Source organism: Siniperca chuatsi, linkage group LG4 (genome assembly GCF_020085105.1).
Source record: "Siniperca chuatsi isolate FFG_IHB_CAS linkage group LG4, ASM2008510v1, whole genome shotgun sequence".
In the NCBI taxonomy this organism is placed as follows: Eukaryota; Metazoa; Chordata; class Actinopteri; order Centrarchiformes; family Sinipercidae; genus Siniperca; species Siniperca chuatsi.
In genome coordinates, this window is record NC_058045.1 from 28,803,692 (window position 1) to 28,827,393 (window position 23,702).

Consider the following 23,702-nt stretch of genomic DNA (forward strand, 5'->3'; position numbering starts at 1 on the left):
ATGTCCTCCTGCTGATGTGCGGCTGTTATGGTTTGTCTCCCTGTAGTTCCTCAGCACGCTGTTTGCTCCTCTGAACTTCATCATGGAGAAGGTGGAGAGCATCCTGCCGTCCAGCCTCTGGCACCAACTCACCCGCATCTGACCCTGACCGCCCGGACCAGAATCAGACCCAGGACCAGGAGCCGACCTCCATCCAGACAGAAACAGCTGAACTGAAACCCAGAACTGGACTGGACTGACACACCTTTGTGCCAAGATTACCGAGTTCAAACCAAACTGAGAACAGACGAGGATGACGGGAGGAGGCATGAAACAAAAAGGCAAAACAATGGAATCCAGAATTGGTTTTGACTTTATTTGATATGTTTGCATTTTTTTGGGTTTTCAATCATTTAAAGCTGTTCTTTTGTTGTACAAAAAGAGGTGATCAATTGCCATCATTAAAAAAGTGAGAAGACAAAAAAATACAATAAAGGACTTTTTGTGTATTGCTGCAAGCCAGCTTCTTCCCACCACTTTGATTCACACAGTGTTTAACTGCCTCGACCGTCGTCTGGAGCTGCTGTTCCTTTACAGTACTAGCTGGCTGTTGAAACAGCAAAACCAAACCTGGTAGGTTTTCATTGTTTATCTGTGGAATCCTTCTCTTATCTTCTGATATGTTTTCATCCACAAATCCACAGACATCTCACTCCACATGTGGAGTTTTACCTGCATCCACCAGGTGCTTTTGTCTAAAGTGAAGCTGAGGGAAACGGTGATCGTAACTTTGATTTTAAAAACTTGCGTTCTGTATTTTAGACACAATGCCCAAACATGAAATTTAATAAAGGACCAGTGGTTTTAGATTTTTAAGCCTATTTACAACACATGTATAATTTTCTTCACAGCTAATGAAAAACAAGCTACTTTAGAAGCTTGAACATATTTTGTCTACTGTTCCAGGCAGACACTGGTTTTCATACATTTCTGTACGATATGAAAACCTATCAGCAGAACCTTCAAACTCGCTTGAGATGTGTAATCGAACATAGTAAACATAGTTTGCACTCATTTTTTTTTTTTTTTAATCAAAGGTGCATTATAGGTTTGAGGTTATGCAGACTTTCTAAATGAATCTCATCTTAAACTGCATTACCAAGGAATGATTTGAAAAACTTTCCACCACTCAAACAAGTTTCAACAGTCTGCCAACTGATTTTCATGCCACACAGAAATAAACAGAAAATGACGGCTGCCTGGAAAGTTGAAAAAAATACATCCAGAAATCTAAAACTGCAGCATGCGTTTGAAGATGATCTTCAAAAGTGGTACGTATACGTGATTTGTAGGTAAAGAACTCAAGCTTGAAAACACACTTGTCCTTTTTAAAAAGGGGTCATTATAAAATGGTTCTAACTGATTTAATGACTGAGATCTGGGAACACGACAACATTACTTAACAAGTCCAACAGAAAACACAAGCAATCAGACTTTTGGGGGGGTTTTGCCCTGTCGGACATTTTTGTAGCAATGTGACCCCATTCCTCAATCTCCGCAATTAACTCTGTGAGTACGATGTTATAACCAATAGGATGATTACCAAAACAAAAAAGTTGTAACAAACCAGGATTTTCCTTTTAACATATCACTCAGGAAAAAAACCTGCTAAACAAACAAACGGTGAGTCCTTTTGTCCTAGCGGACTGCAGTAGCTGATTAGAAGGTCAACTACGGAAAATTCTGTCCTGTGATTGGCTTGCACAGCAGGAGTAAGTGAAGTGTGTTAATTAGAATTAAAATGTGCAGTCTGCCTATTGGTTACCTATTGGAATGGTTCCATACACTATACATCTGATTTTAATTTACACAGCCACATATTTACATAAAAAACAAAGGCCTGTCCGCTTTAACCGCGTGTTGGAACAAGCGGTCGGTTAAGGGAGGAAAACAAACGTCGACTCTGTTTAAATATGGATGCAGTGTGTAATGTACTGAGTCATTTATTCTGGGGAGTTCAGTTATACACGTCTTTTTTTTATTTTTTTTATATCTCAGGTAACCAGTTAGTTACAGACTCAGGGTCAGTAATCTTTTCAAGCAACTTCACAAAAACATTTGAGACATTTTTTACACATTAGCGAGTAAATAAATACAGTGAAATAAGAAGAAACAATGGATGATTTACATCTTTGGATGGCAGGACAGCAGGTTGTAATGGTGAAAAGCTGATGTTTTAATTTAACTTAATTCCACTGTGTATTCACTGTGTTGTTGAGGCTGCAGTCTTCCTTCTAACTCTTAAAGCTAGGGAAGTAATGTATTTCAGGAGCATTTTGTTATTTGTTGAAATTCTCTACATATCCCGACAGCAATCAATAAATCAAATCCACTATCTGTGGCTGTCGCAGGCCTGTAATAAGACCATCCAACCATTTCATTTGGCCCACTTGCGCGCACTCTGCCCGTGCACTCATTGCACATGAAAGCGTGTTTTGGGGGGAGTGGCTTTGGACGGAGGCAGGATTTTTTCAGTTGGATACTTTCAAAATCTAGCTGTTTTATGCGGGTTTCTCCAATGTTACGTCCTCTAGCTTTAAGTGCTTGTGTGCTGGATTTGGAGGCTGCAGCTAACCATGATTTTGAGTGTGTTTACAGGCACAGAATATTATCTTATAGCATTTCTTTGTTAGACTTGGCAACAGGACAAGCTCATCCTAAAATGCAAAGCTTGAAATGTAAGGTCACCAAGTACTACTTAAAATACATCCTTAACTGAGTTAATTAATTTAGAGGCTTTTAACAGCAACCAACAAGTGGATTAAAGCTACGTAAAGCCGATGTCATCCAACTGCAGAGCCGCAATTTCAGACCTGCAGTTCTGGTCCAACCTGCGACAGGCTGAACAGCTGCAGATGTAGATGTGTTGATGTCGCCACCTACAGGCAAGGAAAGCAGTCTTTGTACGTCTTTGTCTTAAATGTAAAACTAATAAAAACAAACAAAACTGAAGCTGTAAAAAATTATGGCTGTGAATCACTGACTGCAGAAGTGTTATAACTGCAGCAGCTATTACGAGACATCAACCCACCTACATCTGCAGGTCTAAAGTGGTACTGTAACTTGCCTGTAGGTGGTGCAGTTGAAGTGTATATCTGCACTGATAATGACTTAACATTTGGAGCGCTCCAGATTCTCCACAAGGGGCCAGTGTTAACACGAGTTTCTAAGTTTGAAGTCAGTTCCATGAAATGAGAGCTGTGTCTTTGAGAATTGCAATTTTTTCCACACATTTTGCCAAGCTTAAGTGATTAAGAGAATATTTAATTATTTTAATGACTTCCAAAGAAATTGATTTTATTTTTAAAGTGATTCCGGCAACAGATTTCTTAACTCTGGATTTAGCTAATAGGAGTTTAAAGCCACTTTTAATGTTCAGTATTTTAAAAATCTTTGTATTATTTGTAGACATCACTTGAACAAGATGTTCACGAGAATACCTGTGAAATCTGGAGAGTTTTGAAATGTTTTTGCTTAACTGAGCTTCAGTAACGTAACTTTGTCCAAAGTGAGCTTTAGCTATGTTTGGTGCAGCGGCAGCGGAGACACAGTGAAAGCGGAGTTCAGCCCTGTTCTCAGAACTGCCATCTCTTTCATCCCACTGCAGTTTGCTGGCCTGAACGCTGAATGTTTGGTGAGTAATTACCGGTGGTTTTGGGTGACACACTGCTATGTTGGAAGAGAATGAGCCCTTGACATGACAAAAACTAATTTATGTTCTTTGGTGAGGAGTTCAAATTGAACCGTAAAATTGAAAACATACAGGAGAAAAAGACATTAAATGGTGGAGACTGCATAGTGAACAAGGTGACTTTCTCTCCCTGTTGAGAGATTTGAAAACACTACAGTAGATTAAATAACTGAAGATATATTTTCAGTGTAAATTTTGGGTGGTCCTCAGGGCTCAACCTTTACTGTTTTTTTTTTTTTTTTTTTTTTTTTTTAATCGGTAGTTTACCTCCAAACCATTTAAACTTGATCAAATTTTACACCAGATTATTTCTGTCATCATCATCTCTGTTTCACCAGTGTTTCTGATGTCGCTTCAGGAAATATCTGCCGGGAGGGAACTTTTTAAAACTCTGATTAAGCCAGTCAGCCTTTAAAAAACTGGTTTTGCTGTAGTGTAACTGGTTTGCGCTGATTGATATATTTTTAAAAATAACTATACAGCTCACTACTGTTAGTCATTCAACCTCTAACATGTTGATGAAAGCTTTTTACATTTTCTGCTCTGATCATGTAGAGTCTGGAAGCTCTTTCACAGCAACGACCTCCAGCAGGCAGAAATGATGAGTTTACCTTGTTTTGTTCGGAATAAACAGCTGTGTAATTAGCACAAGCAGCGAAAAGACAGCATGGGTGAACAAAGAAAAGAGCGCCACCTACGGATACTCAAACTATACCCAACTATCTACTGTGATCTCTGGGAAGTGCAGTGCACAAACACCACTGATATGGGGGCTTAGCACTGAGGATGGAGTCAAAACATCCTTTTGATTGTCACTTACAACTTGTAGCCCAGTACAAACGCAGTAGTTTTTACATGGTGACCAGTATGACTGCTGGTTTAATATGAACGGTCAGTAGTGTTCGGTTGGCGGTGAGGTCACGTCTGGCCCTTACAGGTGTGCACGTCGACCTGCTGGTGGCAGTCGCGGCAGTGCACGGCGCAGCACCAGTGGAATTTGCACTCACACTTGGTGGTCCGGCTGACCCGCGACGTGTCGTAGCCTCGACCGCAGCACATCACCTCGCAGCCGTCCATGCCGCGGGACGTCCGGTTACAGACCCGCCCTCCCGTCCCCATCGACCCTGAGGACAGAGAGAGAGAGAGAGAGAGAGAGAGGTCAGTGAGATCTTAAGGATTTTAAAGTAAATGTCTTCCACATTATTTGCTTTGCATTTATAAGCATTTATCTATAATCATTGACATCATCTAGTCTGGTACAGCGCTTTAAAAAACAAAATTTGGTTACAGTTTGTGTTTATCTTGAATTTAAAAAAATACGTGAAAAAAAAAAATGCAACACAACACATCCATTTTTTGCTCTTTAAAAAACAAACAAAAAAAACCCATCCAAAGTCCATTATTTTCTTTTTGATCTAAACTGTTAAGTTGCTTCACAGTTTGAAGTGTTGAAAGGTGAGGAGCAGCACCGACGATGTGACTGACCAGTGAGCAGGCAGCTAATGTACATCTTGCTGGTGCCACAGCTGATAGCATGAATATCATCCAGACACTTTCTCCAAAATTTGGCAAATTATAAATAAATGCCACCATTCTGCACCTCCTCTGCATATTTAAAAAAGCCTTTCAGTCCATAAGTAAAATAAAAGTCCTTAAGTAGCCAAAAGAAAAAGCCCTTAAACAGTCCTTACATCAAATAATGGTTTTTAAAAAAAGGACTATGCTCTCAAACAGTCTTGTAAAAATCTACTAAAAATCAGGGTTTTTCCAGTAAAAAACTGGGACAAAATAAAAACAATGAGCGTTATCCATAAGAAACAACACTCACTTTCTTCTACGTGAGAGTAAAAATCTTATTTAATGCACAGTCGCGCTTTTATTCCTAGACATAGTGCCGTGACTAAAGTTTGACAAGGGATGAACTTAATTGCTTCTTGGGGCTAAATCATTTTACTGCAGCAGTAGGATTTCATTCAACTTCATTTCCCGCTGCGCGTCTCCACTGAACGAACACTAGATTTATTCACTAAATGCAAAAAACACATTTCAGTAGTTTCCCTCCAAAATGAGATTTACTGGTGGAGCCGTTTGACACCTACAGTGACAATTATTCCAGGCTGAAAAGGTGAGAAGCATCCAGGGGAATACTCCACCGATGAGTGGCCCTTTAACACGGTTGCTCCAATGTGGAATGAGGATGTAACTTGGCGGGAATATAAGCCACCATGTGTCCAATCAGAATAGCTGTGCTGGTTATCAAGAGCCAATTGGAGCACAGTATACTGCTGGCAGTACACTAAAGATGAGACAGAGGGGGTGAGGAGGGGTTCGGCGGTGAGTAAGGTGATGAATGTTGGACGGAGGAAAGATGAGAGATTGATGATAGGAGCTGTCAGCCTGCACTCCCACTCTTCATCAGCTGTTCATTTTACAGGAGACATCCATCGCTCACACACACACACACACACACACACACACACACACACACACACACACACACACACACACACACACACACACACACACACACACACACACACACACACACACACACACACACACACACACACACACACACACACACACACACAGCACTATCTACTCAGACTGGCCACACCGATACACACTCACTTTATCCTGATCGTGCCTCCAGCCGCCCACACACACTTTCTATCTTCACAATCAGACTTCTATGTACTGTATCTATGGTTTCAGGTGTGTACCTGTACAGAGGGATTCTGGTGTGATCATTAAAATAACCGCACACGCTTTGTTTTGATCTTAACAAAATCCAACCTGTCTTTTCTTGTGATTTTTACATAAAAAAACAGAGCAGGAACAACTAATGTAGTCAAGTTAATTTTTAACTTGCAACTCTTTTGAAAATCCATTGATCTTTTGTCTTTTTTTAAGTGCATTTGTGATTGTTCTGATTTCTCAAATGTGAGAATTTACTGCTTTTCCTTGTCTTATATTAGAGTAAACTGGAAATTTGGGGGTTTTGGACTGTTGGTCAGACAAAAAAGCAACGTGAAGACATCACTTTAGACCCACTTTTTTCTGACATTTTATAGACCAAATGATTCATTGAGAAAATAAAAATCGGTAGAATAAATGATAATGAAAATAGCTGTTAGTGCAGCCAGACATAAAAATGTGTGCAGTTCTGATATGATCATGATCTAACATCAGTAGAAGTCAACAATTGCTTTACGTCTGATCTGTTGTCACTAAGCTGTAAACCACCTGCTGACACACCATCAGTCCTACACTGAGAGGTTTCAGGAACTTTTTCCAGAAACTTATCTGCTGATATTAAATACGAGCAACCATCGCGGCCAGCAGAGAATGTCTGCTGATAAGACCACATCAGAACCTCACGTTTTTATCTTATGATCGTGACAAGAAAGTTTGGGTTATCGTGTCGAGATTTCCAGATAGTTATTCTTTTATCACAGAGAAAACAAACCTTGTTAGGTCGAGTCCAAGACAGAAACAATAAACCACAGGGGAATCAGCACCTTTCCAAGTCTCAACAAAAAGTGACTCCTTATTAGAAGCTTCACAACTACAAAACACTGACGTCGTCCTGTAGCTGTGGTGGAGGCCAGAGCCTCTATGTGATGCTGCAGCTCCAGAGTTGTGAAGTGTAATAATGAATTCAGGACTTGGCCTTTATGACGCATCACTGTTTTGATGACTGACCACATTTGGCCGGCAAGTGCTGATTTATAATTTCTGCTCTCGAATTATTAAATTGTGTTGTCACATTAGTTATTCGTGAGCACACATTAACAGAACATAACATAAAACAATATTGTTTTTACATTTTTAACATTTGTTTAGGGCTGTTAAGGATAACATTCTTCTACAGGAAAAATCTGAAGTATATCCACTTATCTCTGTCATTTGGCTCTTTTAGATTAGATTGTCCATGGCCTGACAACTCTGAATGACTGTTTGACACCCTTTTACCCTGAAACTCACAGTATGTTCATATCGTTTAACACTGTGTTTGGATAATTTGAGAACATGAATTATTAAATGTGCGCACTAATGGGTATTTTTCTCTCTTCATGACACCTCCCGGGCTTTGTATGATTGGATTATCAGCTGCAACGATGAAAGTATTGATTTCCATTCCACTGATTCAGAGGTGTTGATTTCTGTAGTGTTTCAAACTACAGCTGTGGGGAGGCTTTTAAAGGCTGAAATAGCTAAAGGTACAGGGAAGGAAGTAGTGTGAAACATTCAGTTCACAATCAGCTGTTCTGTTTCTATCATTTTGTCAGTGCAGTATCAAACATTTGACCTCTGTGAACTTCAGCAACTTCCGGCACAGCACAGTTTTAGCCTGTCTGTGCTGAACCAGTCTATGAAGAATAGTAATACATCACACATGCTGTACTGTGTCAGTGGAGCTCACCCGTCGGGATCAGACCACAACTCATTAAAATCACCACAATTCAACCAAATCTTTTCTGCCTATTACATCATCAGACAAAGGAGTGTACATACTGTATGCAGCAGGAAAAAAAAGGTTCAACCAAGCACAGCGATTGGTCAAATACCCATTTGATCATTTTAGCGCATTAGTTGATCAACAATATTTTTCTTGCATTTTATGCCTTTAATAGACAGTGGAGAGCTGACAGTAAGTGAGGTGAGAGAGAGAGATGGAGAATGACATGCAACATGACCCCCAGCCGGACCCGAACCGGGGACATCACAATTACATGGCCTAGGCCACCAAGACTCTCCAATCGACAGTAATCTTGATAACTGATTAATCGTTTCAGTCATTTATCAAGAAAAAATGCCAAACATTCACTGGTTCCAGCTTCTCAAATTAAAGGATTCGCTTTTTTCTAAATATCACTGTGAAATGAATATCTTTGGGTTTTTAACTGTTGGTTGGACAAAACAAGACATTTGAAGATGTCACCTTGGACCCCTTGCATGGGTAATTTCCACTATTTTGACTTTTCATAAATTAAACAATGAATCAAATAAGTTGATAGACTTGACTGATGATGAAAATAGTTGAATCCCTTTATAACAAAAAAAAAGCATGGCGAACTTTGCAGTCTTCTAGTTTTGTTCTAATCTTGAAGACGTTTGAAGTTTAATTGGAGCGTGTAAACCTCTGAGCTGCAGATGTTCAGCCAGCAGAGGACTGTGGCTGCACTATGCAGGTGTGACTGACTGTTACTGTCTGACTGTGGAGCACAAGTGTTACTGAAGAAGAACATGTGTGTCTCCTGTATAAATAAAGGTTCAGAAAAAATTGTGCGCTTGCTTCAAGTACCATCTCGAACACTGTTCTGGAATTTGCTCGTTTACATTCTGCTTCGCTCTGCGAGTACACCGTCTCTGCACCATTCCCTCGCCAGGTAATATGTCTGGGCATGACCCGAAGCCCCGCCCCTCTCTGGCAGCGAGCCCGCCCGTCATCCGTGGTATGCTGCCCCGCTAGGGATGACATCACGGCCAGAGTCTTCCTCACAGCCCTAGCTCTCCCTGCGTCTGCTTATTGAATTAAGATGAGAGGGCGCAGAGAGATGAGTTTAGCACCTGAGCCTCGTCGGGGCCGAGGAAAATTGATTTCTCACTTTAAGGAGGCACAGAGGGGCCGTCTCACTATCTCTCTGGGCTCTGAGCCTCTGTGTGTGTGTGTGTGTCCATCTGTCTGTGAGAATGGACTCAGTCTGTGTGTTTCCAGAATGATTGAGGGTGAGTTTGCAGTCTTTGAGAGGTTTTTCAGTGTGTGTGTGTGTGTGTGTGTGTGTGTGTGTGTGATGGGAGAAAGAACAAGAGTGAATAACAAAGTATGTGTTGACTTTGTGACTGCGCGTCATGGTTGTGCGTTCATGTTTTGTGTGAGTGTCAGAGAGAGGGTGATGCGATGTACAGTACGTGTCATGATTGAGAGTGAGTTTACATGCCTGTCTCTGTGTGTGTCCCGGAGGAGTTGGTCTTTAGAGAGGGAGCGAGTTAAGTTCTCATGAGAGGCCCAGGGCAAACACTATGTGTGTGTGTGTGTGTTACCTCACCCTGCTTACATGTACACAGCACATAAAGCCTTCATGTCTGCTGTGAAGCCTTTACTTCTTCTCAAAAGGGGGCCCTAAGACCTCCAGAGGTCCATCAGGAGGTTACAGGGAAAACTATTTCAGCAGGATTTAGGGAACCCAGTAAGGCCATGTTCAGACTGTCAATAGTAGGGATGCAGCTAATGATTATTTTCATTGTCAATTCATCTGCAGATTATTATCTCAATTGTGAGGTCTATTAAATGTCAGAAAATACAGACAAATGCCCATCATAATTTCTTAAAACCAAGGTGCCATCTTGTTTTGTCCGATAGTCCAACACTATATTATATATATATATATATATATATATATATATATATATATATATATATATATATATATATATATATATATATATATATATATATATATATCAATGTAAAACAAAGAAAAGCAGCAAATCATCACAATTAAAAAGCTGGAACTAAGAAATTTTTGGCATTCTGCTTGAAAAACACACAATTAATCAATTATCAAAATAGCTACTGATTCATTTTCTGTTGATTACTAATTGACTGTTTCAACTCTACAGAGTTCATCTCTCAAAATTCCACAAATTCATTTATTCTTCGGTATCATCGCATGACATGAAGTGTGGAACTTCGCTAAGTGTCCTGGTGGTTAAGATGCCTGCCATATGACTGCATGTTGCAAAGCTCTCCCTCTCTCCATGTTTCCTGTCTGTACCTAAACGGTCATTATCCAAAAGCAAAATAACAAAAAAACTAGAATTATTGAACTTAAGTGACGTAATGAAACCTGAGCTCAAGAAGACAGTGAGTTGCAGCCGAAAGCTCCCAAAGATCAAAAATTAACTTCCATGCTCAAAGACCAGAATTCGGTCTCGCAGATTTTATCTCCAGTCTTGAAACAGTCTTGCCCCGTAAATTTAAACCATGCTTCTGAAAAGTCTTCATGCTTCTTTAAGGTCATAAAAGTCTCTTAGCACCCAAAAGACCATGACGGTGCCTGATAACTTGTACTGCCCACAGAGTACATGACACTGTCCCATGACAGACAATTCCCAGGTTTGCGACAACATGCAACGTCTCCTTTGACTTCTAAGTATCCTTGAGCAGGAAATTTACCATACGTGCAAAAATCTGCAGCTCAATCACACAGAAAAGTGCAAGTCAAAGTTAAATTTCACCTATTACACTGGCTTCCAGTTATTTATAGAATGGATTTTAAAGTGCTGCTGCTAGTTTATAAATCTCTCAATCTCGGGCCAAAATACATTTCTGATTCCTTGAAGAATATCAACCCAGTAACCTTTACGAAGCAGTCAACCGGTTGTACCTTGAGTCAGAACCAAACAGGGTTATTGTGTTGCATTTGGGGCACTTACAACTTAATTTGATCACATTTTTAAAATTTCATTTTATTCTACCTTAAAAGGGACAGTTCACCCCAAAATCAAAAATACAGACCTTGCTGTGAGCAGTTTCATGTAGGAACTATCAGTAGAAAAAAAAAAGTTCCTACATGAAACTGCTCACAACAAATCTGTGGATTATCTTGAGTAACCGGGTCATGATTTATGTATAGAGAGATTGCTGTTGAGTTTTTCAAATGTATTTTTTTGGCGCTTTGAGAACCACAAGCCGAGTGCCACATAGTTTCATTATATTCAAAAAAGGCAGACATCTCTACGGCCGATATCTCCAAAACTCTGCAACTCACACAACAACAATCTAGGTGGATAAATAGCACATAAATGCAGACTATCTCATCAACCTGCACGTTCAACTGCATTTCCAAGCAGACTTTGAAAGGAAAAAATAACAACTAATAAAAGCATCAAAATACTGTATATTTGGGTGAGGCTAATCTACTGGTGGGCTGCACAAATTTAATGCAAGTGTCCAAGTCGAGAAGGAAGGAGAAGTCTTTGGAGAAGCGTCTCACTTTGACACAAAACACACTGTAAACTCCTCTAGTGTGTGTGTGTGTGTGTGTGTTGTATTGTGTGACCAACCTGCCCCCGAAATATGCCTCTCTTTGCTGGCCAATCATGCCCTCAGGCGTGTGTGTGTGTGTGTGTGTTTCCAGTGGTGGTGATTTATAGTGATCTGTGGTGTTCTAAGGTTTCAGCCTACAGAAGTGTGTAATGGGTCTTAAACTGGCAGACACCCGATCGCCACGGATCATCTGCTGCCTGACAGGCATCCACCTCCTCTGAAACACACACACACACACACACACTCTCTTCTCTTTCTCTCACACAGTTTTTAAACACAAACATTTTCCTTCTCACATTCACTGTCTTGTTCCAAGCTTTACATACATAAACACAGATTTCACTCACTTAGATATACATTTCTTTAACGGCTTATCTGTCGTGACACCAGTGTCTGGGCACCAATATTGGTGGCAAAGTAACACTGTAGTCTCTTTGCCTACTCAGTAATGCAGTTTTGACATTGTACTGGCCTGATGAAAACTGTCTTACAAATAATACTTTGTAATGTCAGGAGCTCAGTTGAATCACTTAAAATACAGGAAGCCATCGCATCAGAAAGAATCAGACAATTTCACAATTGACAATTTGTTGAACAGCAGCTGGAATTTTGATTGACACAAACACAGCTACACTTCATGTCTTCTAAAAACAACGATTACTTTTTCACAGACAGCCCAGATTATTGCAGGGACACTGCCACTACAAGCTGAACCCACCGCCTCCATTCATTCACTAATTACACTGTAGAAAATATTCGTTAATTGAAGTGGTTTAGAGAACATGCTGGATGCAAAGACTCAAAAGTCACCCAGCAGAGTGATGTTAGGAAGTTGACCGAGGTTCAACTTTACGCAAGCATCCTTTGAGGTACAGGAGCAACAACCAGTTATGCTCGCTTTGATTCCCTCGTGAAACAGAAACACAAAGTAGTTTAAGTCCAAGCGAATTATAAATGACTAAAATAACTGGCCAATCTGAGCTGAGTATGTAAAATACCAGCTCAAAGCTAAACTGCAAACTTCAGGCTAATGAGAGGCAAGAGATAGGCTGCCACTTTGAGTCTGTATGCTTGAACAGGTGTGGTGTAAACAACAGCCACCTCACAGCTGTGGGATAATGTGCGCTCGCCTCGGTCACAAATGCCATTTGAATCGATTCCATCTTTTGAATCACCAGCTAAATTAATTATCCCTGTCTCCCTCTGAACCTATATGGCACAAGAAAAACAGTGGAAGATGATAAAACATATCGGAACCAGTTCTGTCACGTGTTACTGAAAGCAGGAGTAGACGTTGGGCAGGTTTGAGATGCCAAGAACATTTAGCCTGCTGGAGGTTTTGTTTGTGTGATTCAACCAAACATTTGTGATCAAGCATTTGACAACCCTCATGATAAATCTGTTCACACATCTCCTCTCATTTAAGGGCCAGTTCACACCAACCAACCAACCATGTTTGTTGAAGTGGTTCAGTTCAACTCTAGAGCGTTTACTTCTTTACTTTGGATCATTTAGCAAGATGAGAATAACGCCATTTTAACTCAGGTGGAACCAAATAACGTTTCAAAACTTTACCAAGAGAACAAAAGCCATGTTAAAACTGGGCTAAATATGTTTGTTGTTTTTTTATATGTCTTGGTTACATAACTGTTTCAAGAGCATTTAAATAATAAACAAATATTTCAACATGTAGTTATGACCTGCCTAAAACAACTAAACAACTAAACCAAATGTCACCCGATAAACTGGACTTCTCCACGTCCTCTGACCTGCAAATCACTAAATCAATGCTTACAGGAGAGTCAAGTGTATCTAAAGATACAAGTGATCTGATTCATTTAGTCAGCACAGCGACGTTCTCATCGGATCCTGTGGTACGGTAAAGGTTGGTGGGTGTTTACCTGACTCGTGGTCCCGTATGCAGTAGTCTGGCGAGTCCTCGAAATACACCAGGTCATTCTTGCTGGGTCGTTTGAAGTGTGCGTAGGCGGCAGTGAACCCAGTGCCGTACTGGTTAACGGCCACCTGCACGGCACCGTTATACCTCTTGCGAAGGTGGTCGCCAGTGCGTCTGAAGTCAGCCATGGCCAGCCAGCAGGTCCGAACGCTGCATGACCCGCTGACGCCGTGACATTTACACTCCAGAGTCATGAAGCGCTTCACCGCCTGGCGAGGAGAGAGGGAGAGAACAGGAAGTAAGTCTCAGAGGAGACTGAGGGTGGACTGTGGCGTGCAAATTCAAGCTTTACAGTTCCCACTATCACAGCAGTTATTATACTGTAGTCATGAACTGTAATGTAAACTAGTTAATGACTGTATAATGCAAATACACTTTAATATAGTAGCTTAGTTTTTTTTTTTCTTCCAGAGATTGGTATTCAAGGTTGATACCAATACTTAATACTCAAATCTATTTGAAATTTTTTATATTTGGAAATAAAATATTCAGTGTTTCTCCCAGAATTCATGTCAGGGTGTAAATCTGTAAATGTATAATGTGTAAATCTGTCATCTCCCAGCCTGGTTAAAGGTGGTGTATGCAATTCTAATCCAATACACGTCTTTTTCTCAAATTCAGCAAATACCTCCTCATGGTCCGCTAGCTGTCCGTTCAGTGTGTGCGCTGAAAAGAAAATCTGGTGTTTGTACACAGCCCTGGCTCTGTAAATGGGAAATAAACAAAGTGGCTCGGACCGGGCCACACAACACTATTCCAGCCATGATTTGTGTGTCAGGTAACGTTAAAAGACTTGCCCACAGACATTCAGCTTACTTTCTAGTTTGCCAAGATATGCTGTTGTTGTGATGTTAGCTGCAGTAGCAGGAGAGTTGTGAGTATCGCTGTCTGGAGCTGCCGTGCTGGCTCTGGGAAACCGTCTCGTCCTCTCTGGCTGTTAGCTTCGCAGCAGCAACTGTAGCGACAGTTTGCTAACCCACAACCTAGCTAACGTTAGTTACATTACCTGCTGTGTCGTTGTTCACTCTATATCGTGGTATTTGTCATGGTATTGGATTTTTCCAGAATTGCATACCCCACCTTTAAGTGGGTAAATTATGTTCAGTGAGAAGAAGTTATATATCACAATTTTCTCATTCTGTAATAACAATGAATCTGGTAAAAATGTGTTGTTCAGGAATGAAGATTACAGATTAATTTTTATTTGTGCTCTTAAAATTAGTATTTGGGGGTTCTAACAAGGCAACAATGGCTCTTGAACAAAAACACACACAGTATACAGATTAGAGAGAGTTTTAAATAAATATTAATGTCAGTGACCATAAAGGATTTCTCTCTTTTCCCTTCCTGAAAACCCAACATGAAGATTGAAAGATGACCACTACATCTGAAGATCAAATGCAGGTAAAAATCCATTTTAAATACAGAACAACCAACTGATTGTTTTAAGGGTTTTTCTACTTTTGAGGCTGTCGTAGGTTCTAACAACATAAAAAAAATAATCTTACAGACATTAAATTATTTGAAAACATACTGCCATACTTTTTAACCTTTTTTGTACGGTTATCATTCTTTCATAGCTCAGGATTTTTAGGTTTAACAGCTGCTTGCAAACCAAACCAGTTTGTCAGAATAAAAATTTGGTCAATTGAATTTAAGTAATTCCTACAGGCGTTTGGATGATCAGTGCCTCCTCACCTTCCTGCCGGCTCGGTTGTTGTGCAAGTTCATGAGCGCCCGGGCGTCCTTCTCCTTCCTCTCCTTGGCGTCCACAAAGGCCTGGCTGAAGCGCATGGCATGCTCCACGTGGTCGCTGCAGCCGCCCCAGTCAAAAGAACCCTTGGCGTCCCGCGACGAGCCTTTCTTAGTGGGATCACAGGAGCAGGAGTCCAGCTCGCCTTGGCTGCAGGCTCGCGCCAACGTGTAAACCACACCGGCTGAGGAGATGGCGTACATGAAGGCTACTTCGCGGCTGCCTGAGGGGAGAGGATGAAATGTTGTAAGCAAGGTAACAAAGGCTGCTCTGTGAGACTATAGTTAGGCAAAGTGGTACTTTGAGATAAATGCTAATGTCAGCATGCTAACATGCTCACAATGACAATACTAAAATATTGATGCTAAGCAGGTATAATGTTTACCATGTTCAGCATCTTAGTTTAGTGTGTTAGTATGCTAATAACATTTGCTAATTAGCACTAAACACAATGGGAATGAGGCTAATGGGAATGTCATTAGTTTTGTGGGTATTTAGTCATAAACCAAAGTACTGTATAAATTGAGATGTTGACCTGATCACGGTGCTAGATTAAGAGATGTCAGAGGATTACCCAAGTGATTACAGTTCATTCTGAGGGGGACATGAATGTGTGTACCACATTTTTGGCAAGTCATTCAATAGTTGTTGAGACATTTCACTCAAAACCACAAATGTCAACCTCATGGTGGCGCTACAGGAAAAGTCAGGAGATCAACAAAGTCAGTAGTAGTTCATCCTCTGGGCACCATGAATGTAAGTACAAAATTTCATAGCAATCCATCCAATAGTTGTTGAGGTATTTCTGTCTGGACCAAAGTGTTAGACCCACATACCCACATTTCCATCCCTAGAGCTATGCCGCTAGTGTTGCTAAAAAAATACAGAACACACTGAGGTCAGAGGCTGTCACCATATTGTTTGTCCAAATCCTGAAAACCAAAAGTTCAGGATTTAAAAAAAAAACACAATCAGCACAGTTAATGGTTTGCTTCTCTACATCAATAAACTCAACTGATTTGAGATGCAAATCAAACATAACAGTTTTATCTGTTATACATCTTGGATCTGGAGTTTCCCAATACAGGCTTGCTGATGGCAAAAATAAGCCATGACAAACAATTCAAGATCCTTCAAATGTTTGGCCAACGCTGCTACCTGTATGACCTGTGTTTGTTGTTGCAAGGCATGAAATAAAAAACGCTTCATCCACCTCCAAGATGGATAAACAGCTAACGTTTACCAGCAATGCCCTGATAGAGGATTCTTATCTCAGTCCACGTTACTGATGAGAGATCTGACAGAGATCAAAGGCTGAGGCAGGGAGAGGGTGTGTGTGTTTGTCTCCAACCTCTGCTACATTATGACACATATAAAAAGACACACACAGTGACGGTATCGAAAGAAGGGAATTTTTTTTTTATATGTTTAGAGCTGCAACTAATGATTTTTCATTAGCAATAAACTGATCAATCTTTTTTAAATTCATAAATTGTTTTAACTATAAAATGTCAGAAAAATATGTAAAAGGTATCATCTAAATCAATCATTAAATCTCTCTAAACTGTCCTTTTACTGTCCAGTCATCATAATCCAGATGAGACAAGAGAGAAGTTGCTATAAGGCTCATACGCTTTCAGATATTAGCATGCACTCAGAGCAAGAAACTTTGCAAGCAGCATTAAGTCTCTTGTGGACTATTTTTACCCAGGATTTTGCCTGTCAGATTACATACAGGCTGCCCTCATTAAATAATTGGTGGAGCTCGTTGGGGACACAGCCCATGGATGTATAAAGAGAACTGGATAGAGCTTTGAAGGCAGGGCTCCGTTCATTCCTATGAAAGCTGCTCAGTAGCGCATGAAGCCAAAAAAGTTTGACTTCCCTGTATAAAATGACCCGGATCTTCCGCATAATGCGGCCCGTAGAACAAGCGCACTAGAGACTCTGGTTTTGTGCCAAAAAAGGACTGCCTGCCGAAACAGGACTGCACACGACATGAATGTATTTACTGTACATTAAACATGCTGCCCTGATGATGATATAGCATCTTACTAATAATTTCTTAAGTGTCAATTATTCCACTCACAATAACTTACTGCCCTGTCCCCCCACAACTCAGGATTGCAAAGGCTGACGATGACAAACTTTTCAGGAGTCAATTGGGTCAATGTCAGACTTTGCTATCCTGAGTTTGGGGGGTGGAATAATGGGAATGTGGATAAAATGACATGGAGTGTCTCTTTACTAACTCTCTGATCAGACAATTTTATTTAGGCAAAGTTAGTTTTGCTTTTTTGGGGCTTTTTTTGTTCAATTAAAAAAAGGGTGTAGTAGAAATACATGTTTCCTAAAGTAAGGTATCAAAAAATGTTTTGGGATCGGTATAGAAACTCAGGTATCGTATTAGCACTAGTATTAAAAAAAACTACAAATCACAGTGATATATCAGTGTGTATGTGTGTGTGTGTCTGTCCAGTCCAGCAGCTAAGCTGAGCGTGCCTAATGAGGTTAATGAGGAGAATGCTGAGAAAACAAGACACCAGAGAGGGAAAACTCCGGTGTAATTGTTTGAAATTAGCCCGCTGACATTGACAATAAGGAGCTTCTGACAGGGCCTCGACGTGCCGTGCTAATGCTGTGTGACATGGCCGGGGCCCGGCTGGGAGGTCCGAATACCACACGGCTGATTAGAGGCCCCGACATGAAACGGACTAAGTCGAAGGATCCGCGTTGCGGGTTAAATCTCAGGGCATGGGAGAGGAACATCAGGCCGCCAGGTCCTGATGATCCTCCAGTGGTAATAAAAAAAGATTATGACTTGTTATAACACGTCCTCACAGGAGATACAGACTGATTTTAGCTGCTGAGACGCACAGTGACACGTCGAATTTGACAGGATACTTCTGTCCAGAGCTCACATCTGTCACAGGCATCGGCAGGCTGCTTATTGCTACTCGTTAAGCATTTCAATCCCTGATACTGCTAATCGCACTAACTAATTACTGCCTGGGAGGAGTCATTTGTCACCCTCTTCATAACATTTATTTTCCACTATCCCCCCCCAAAAAATGTGACCGTGTCTTCTCTTGACTTCGAAAAGCTCAATAAATCAAGTCCCTTCTTCTGCAAATGATCAGAGAAGATAAACAGTGCTAATAACCTGACGTGGATCTTGAAAGTGGTTGGATTACTTTTATTTGGGAAAAAAATAAAAAATAAAAAAATCTAAATTTCTACCATTTCTCATTTTAACGGGCTGAGTGGAAAGTAATTAGTTAACTGAGACAGTAGCTGAAGTGGATCTAACAAACTTAATTATGATGAAACTGAATCAAACTGATAAAAATGTAAACTTTTTTTCATTAGTTACTGATACCTCTGATACTGAAATAATAAACTGTATAAACCTGCAACTAATTATTTCATTATCGGATAGACTGTGGATTATTTTTTCAATTTAAATCAATTAATCGTCTCATCTATAAAATGTCAGAAAAAGTGAAAAACGACTATCGCAACGTCAAAGGTGACGCCTTCAGATTGCTTGTTTTGTCTGACCAACAGTCCATAACCCAAAGATATTCAATAAAAATGAAAAACAGAGAAAAGCAGAAAACCATTACATCCGAGGAGCTGGAACTGGCAAATGTTATTATGGTATTTATACAATATTCATGCTTGATAAATGACTTACACGATTAATCAACCTTCACAACTGCTGCTGATTAATTTTTCTTCCATTGACAAATCTTTTCAGCTCTAAATCTGCACACTAGAAGTCATAATTTTGTGTACTGAGTAGCATGTTAGCCCCCAACAAACACAAGAACAGACTTACAGAGAAACCAATCGGCTGCACCGACGTGATAGATGTACAATTGTAAAGTGAGACGAGGTGTGGAATGTGATCCAACCTCTGTGAAAAAAAGAACATATCTGCGAGGGAACTATCTGTTTCTCAGAAAGCCTCTGTGTCGCAGTAAATCTACCCAACACTTTGAAAACCAACCGATTGTTTAGATTTGTCAGCATTAAACGTTAAGGCATACGGTCAAACATGTTTGTTACTGCAGAGAGATCTGTGTGCTGGAACACACATGATCATGCAGGGATTCAATCCCAAAAGGTGCCAGCAGCACACAATGACCTGAAACACAACCCTGTTACTGTTGCAGGCAATCTAGTCACTAACTTTCTATTCTTAGTTGTGCGGTGTTTAAGGCACCTGATAGCCCCTGAAGTCCTCATATCATGAATAAGATGCGTTATACACACTTTCTGTACCTCATCCCTGCATCTTTTATATCTACTGCAGGGGTGAGGTACAACATGGACAAAAAAAAAAAACTATAATAATATAATAAATAATATAACTAATATAGCTGTAATTATCACAGCATTACCTCAACACTGATATGCTGACGACATTTACTGAAGTATTCATCACGTTAAAAAGTTATGCTCATGAGTCAAATGATCATTAGTGTTTTCCACAACAAAATCTTCAAATTTTCAAATATGGGTTCAGATTTGATGAAATTGAACTTATCATTCATTTACAGAAGACAACTGTAAACCACAACATGAGAACTTTCTGACAATACAACTACAGAGTAACAGGAAGTGATAGTTTAATAGCCTTAAGGGACATTTCATCCCAAAATTCAAAATACATATTTTTCCTTACCTGTAGTGCTATTCATCCATCTAGATTGTTTTGCCGAGTGCCATATAGTCCCATTATATTCAAAAAACGCAGACATCTCTGCAGCCGATATCTCCAAAACTCGGCAACTCACACTAAAACGATCTAGATGGATAAACAGCACTACAGGTAAGAGGAAAATTATGTATTTATTATTTTTTGTAGTGAACTGTCCCTTTAGTTTAAGGTAACTTTCATCTGATGTCTACAGACATAATTCATGGAGATGTGAAGTGAAGCAGGTATTTAAGATGGACGTGATATTATTTGGTCCAAGTAACAGACTAAACTAGAACAGTTTACAGGGAAAATATGCCCTGAATGATGTGATTCTCTATTTCCCCTCAACACCCCAAACCTATTAAAAGGTTCATTTTTCTCTTGCCTGTAATACTGAGAGATCAGTGGTCAACTACAGAATAGCAGCCCTAGAGCCAAGAGAGAGGCTCAGTGACTTGCTCAAGGACACTTCAGGCAGGATGCTTGTTGGACATTGATCCTCTAGATTAAAGACAGTCCCTCCCTGCTGTCCCTAATTTTCCAGGATAATGATTTTTAAAACTTCCTTTAAAAAGTGACTTTTTTTTAGGCTATATTAAGATAAGTGTCCCCTCCCGGTTCTAGCATTCCCTCCACTCACTGCGTAGCAGCAGGCGTCCGAACAAGTTGTGGTCCCTGGCCGTGGTGTTGCAGTTCCAGCGGTGGTTGCGGAATTGGTGCTGGCACTCTGAGATCCAGTCCTTCATCCCAGCCCCGATGGCCTGCATCACTTTGGGGTGCTGGCGGCACAGCTGGCGCTGCTTGTTCATTAGACCAGGGATGTTGTCGCACATCACCTGGGAGCCCAGGGTGCCCATGTACCTGCAGAGTGGAGGAGCAGACAGATAGAAAGCCGAACACTTGTGAACATCTGGGAAAACTTTTTAATCATTATATCTAGGAAGGGAAAAGTGTAAAATGGGGGGAAAAAATGTGTGCAAAAACAAAAACAAAGAAAATGTTGAACCTATTCTACCAACAACAGTGCAAATAACTCAATGTATGCTGCACTCCCAGGTAGCTGCAGTATAGAAGAGACATTAAAGCTTTGTAGGGTAGTTGGGCACTTAACTACTGAAAAAAATAGAAAAGGGGACAAAAAGATAATGAAATAAGACAAAAAGGAATCTTCTTGAGAAACTGTTGAAATCACTCCAAACAAGTCCGCACTCCCATGTACCTGCAGAACAAGGTGATGAAAGACGGGCAGGGAATTTTAACACGTGCAGGCTGCAGGGATTTTCTTCACTGATTAAAGAAAGACCAGAGCAGCAAGAAAAAAAAAAAAAAAAAAGGAATTGAGGAAAATTATCTGTTCAAACATCATCTCAGTATCACAGGCAGTTTGACGTTTGGAATTTGGAAACAGAGCCTTTGCAAATATTCATTAAAAGATTCAAGACAGCAAATAAAGAGAAATTAAATTATATCGAATTACTTTATCCTGGAAACGTATCTGTCCAAATATTCAGTCTTCAACTTCAGTATTTATAAAACAATGGAGGGATTTTAGTCACTCAGTATCTGGTCTAATTAACAAAAGGAGGACGGTAGTTATGAAACAGTTTGAAGGTCATTTAGACATTTTATACATATTTAACAATCAAACGGGGGAAACAATGCTCGAGATCATTTCACACAAATCACAAACTATTTTACTGCCGACAGATTAATTAAACAACCTTTAACGCATCAGAGCGCATTTTGCGAGAGCCATGCATTGGGCGCACGGGCTTTTGCAATCGCATTTAAATAAAAGATGTAAAATAATGCACAGTACTTACCACCAGGACGCATCGACCTCGGCTGTCAGCCAGCAGATTGCTACAGACAAATAAAAACATATTCCACCTGGCAATAAGTTCATATTAACCAAACGTCTGTCCTTTATGGATCTGGACGGAGCATTTCCACGGATGAAAGAAAAATATGAAACATTACAGAAATCAGAACTTGTGGAATTTTCAAAATCAAGCTTGTTTTAAAAATATACCATCACAGGACAGTCGGAGGACGGAGGTTTGCGCGTAAAAGCCATGACTGGCTCGAGTTCTGCACGGTGGCAAAGTGCTTACGAGGAAAAAGTAAAGAGAGACTGTCTAATAGTCCAGCAAATATTTTCAGTGGAGATGATGAGCTATCAGGTTTAAATTGCTTTACACAAGGGGTGGGCAGAGTCCCGTCTCAGGAATGAGGTGAAGAAATGAGATGTCTGAGAGTATCTGTTCAGGCTGGTTTGACACCAGACAGGCTTGGCCCGCGTCCAGACCGGAGCTCCGCAGCTCTGAGATGTGGTCCAAGCTGATGGGCTCTTCACTCGAACTGTACCGACGCGTTCAGGGAAGGAGCCGACTGGGGGACAATTCATCCAGCGCACTCAGCCATTGTCAGTCCCCAGAAAAAACGCACTAACCCGCTTAGATTCAATTTCAGGGGACACAATGGAACAGATAGGCTAATACAGATGGACCGGGGTTTTTGTGGAGTACCGTACGGAGCCCCGGAACTCCCGAAAGGTGACTTATGCGCACTATTTATCTCGTGGGCAGAACACAATACAGCTGATATTAACTTTTGGGTCACAGGAGCACAATAATTTTATTGGTCAGTATTTAGTGATATGATAAATAATCAGACATCAAACTATACAACATCACAGATTGACCTTTCTGCTTTCCAAATAGTTTGAGGGCATTTTTTCCTAATATATATATATTCGGTAACTTTCCTGTTCATTAAGGCCTAATATTTGGATTTACCTAAAGGTGAGAGTCCATTGCCATACCCCACTGACGCACAGGTGCCAAATATTTCTGATCCCTAAAGCATGACGCATTGTTATTTTACAGCGTTATACAAACCATCACTCAGTGCAACTAATAACTCAGGAATGATTTTTTTTTTTTTTAAAAGGGAAAGAACACTTACGCACTGATTCTCTCAAACCAGCACCTAAAGGTGATGTGTCCATTTCAATTGGATTATCTATCACAGTCTTTTTGAAGTCTCTTGGGGAAATCTGTACCACTGTCACACGGCATATCCTTCATCTTTGATCTGGCCCGGGTGTATCTGGAGGACCGGAGACCCCGACCAGATGAGATTAATGGGCAAATTGGATTTTTCCCATGATCCCCGTGGAAGAAAACCATAAAACAATAAGGAGATTTAGAGCTCTCTCTGCTCTTCTCAGCCCATTGAACACGACTTTGTTGTTGCAGCAGCAGTAGCTGTAATAAGTCTGTAATATAAATCCAATTTAATTGGAGTAATTCGTTCACTGCCATACCAAATCGCATTAAGGCTGGTCAGTGCGTTTCACTACATGTTTTATGAAGAGAAAGACTGGTCATTTCTGACAATTTAACATCACCAGTCAGGTCGTGGCCTGAAGACACTAATTTACCTGGAATGAAGGTTGTGAAAGATGTGAAATGAAGTATGAATTACAGGAAGTCA

At 40.4% G+C, this 23,702-nt stretch overlaps 2 protein-coding genes across 11 annotated transcripts in view; one reads left to right on the plus strand and one right to left on the minus strand.

Annotated features, from left to right (window-relative positions):
• Positions 1-497, plus strand: part of LOC122874654 (suppressor of tumorigenicity 7 protein homolog) — a 49,988-nt gene extending 49,491 nt beyond the window's left edge. For all 9 annotated transcript variants that reach the window (XM_044192824.1, XM_044192823.1, XM_044192828.1 and 6 more), the window contains one exon: positions 47-497. In XM_044192824.1, the coding sequence (XP_044048759.1) occupies positions 47-142 (96 nt within the window). In that variant the 3' untranslated portion in view covers positions 143-497. The remainder of the gene's footprint in view (positions 1-46) is intronic.
• Positions 335-22,796, minus strand: wnt2 (wingless-type MMTV integration site family member 2). Of its 2 annotated transcripts, none has more exons than XM_044192833.1 (5): positions 22,028-22,796; positions 20,845-21,065; positions 15,442-15,719; positions 13,688-13,952; positions 335-4,854 (listed from the first exon to the last, which is right to left on the minus strand). In XM_044192833.1, the coding sequence occupies exons 1-5, from the start codon at positions 22,108-22,110 to the stop codon at positions 4,649-4,651; spliced, it is 1,053 nt and encodes a 350-aa protein (XP_044048768.1). In that variant the 5' UTR covers positions 22,111-22,796; the 3' UTR covers positions 335-4,648. The 2 variants fall into 2 exon arrangements, with proteins under 2 accessions (XP_044048768.1, XP_044048769.1); XM_044192834.1 differs by lacking the exon at positions 22,028-22,796 and adding an exon at positions 21,424-21,656.
• Between the last annotated feature and the right edge of the window lie 906 nt (positions 22,797-23,702).

Coding starts and splice junctions, on each gene's coding strand:
- wnt2 (XM_044192833.1), bottom strand. CDS start 22,110: ATGAACTTATTGCCAGGTGGAATATGTTTTTATTTGTCTGTAGCAATC. Junction 15,720..20,844: donor CGGACGCCTGCTGCTACGCA/GTGAGTGGAGGG, acceptor CTCTCCCCTCAG/GCAGCCGCGAAGTAGCCTTC. Junction 4,855..13,687: donor CATACGGGACCACGAGTCAG/GTAAACACCCAC, acceptor CTCTGTCCTCAG/GGTCGATGGGGACGGGAGGG.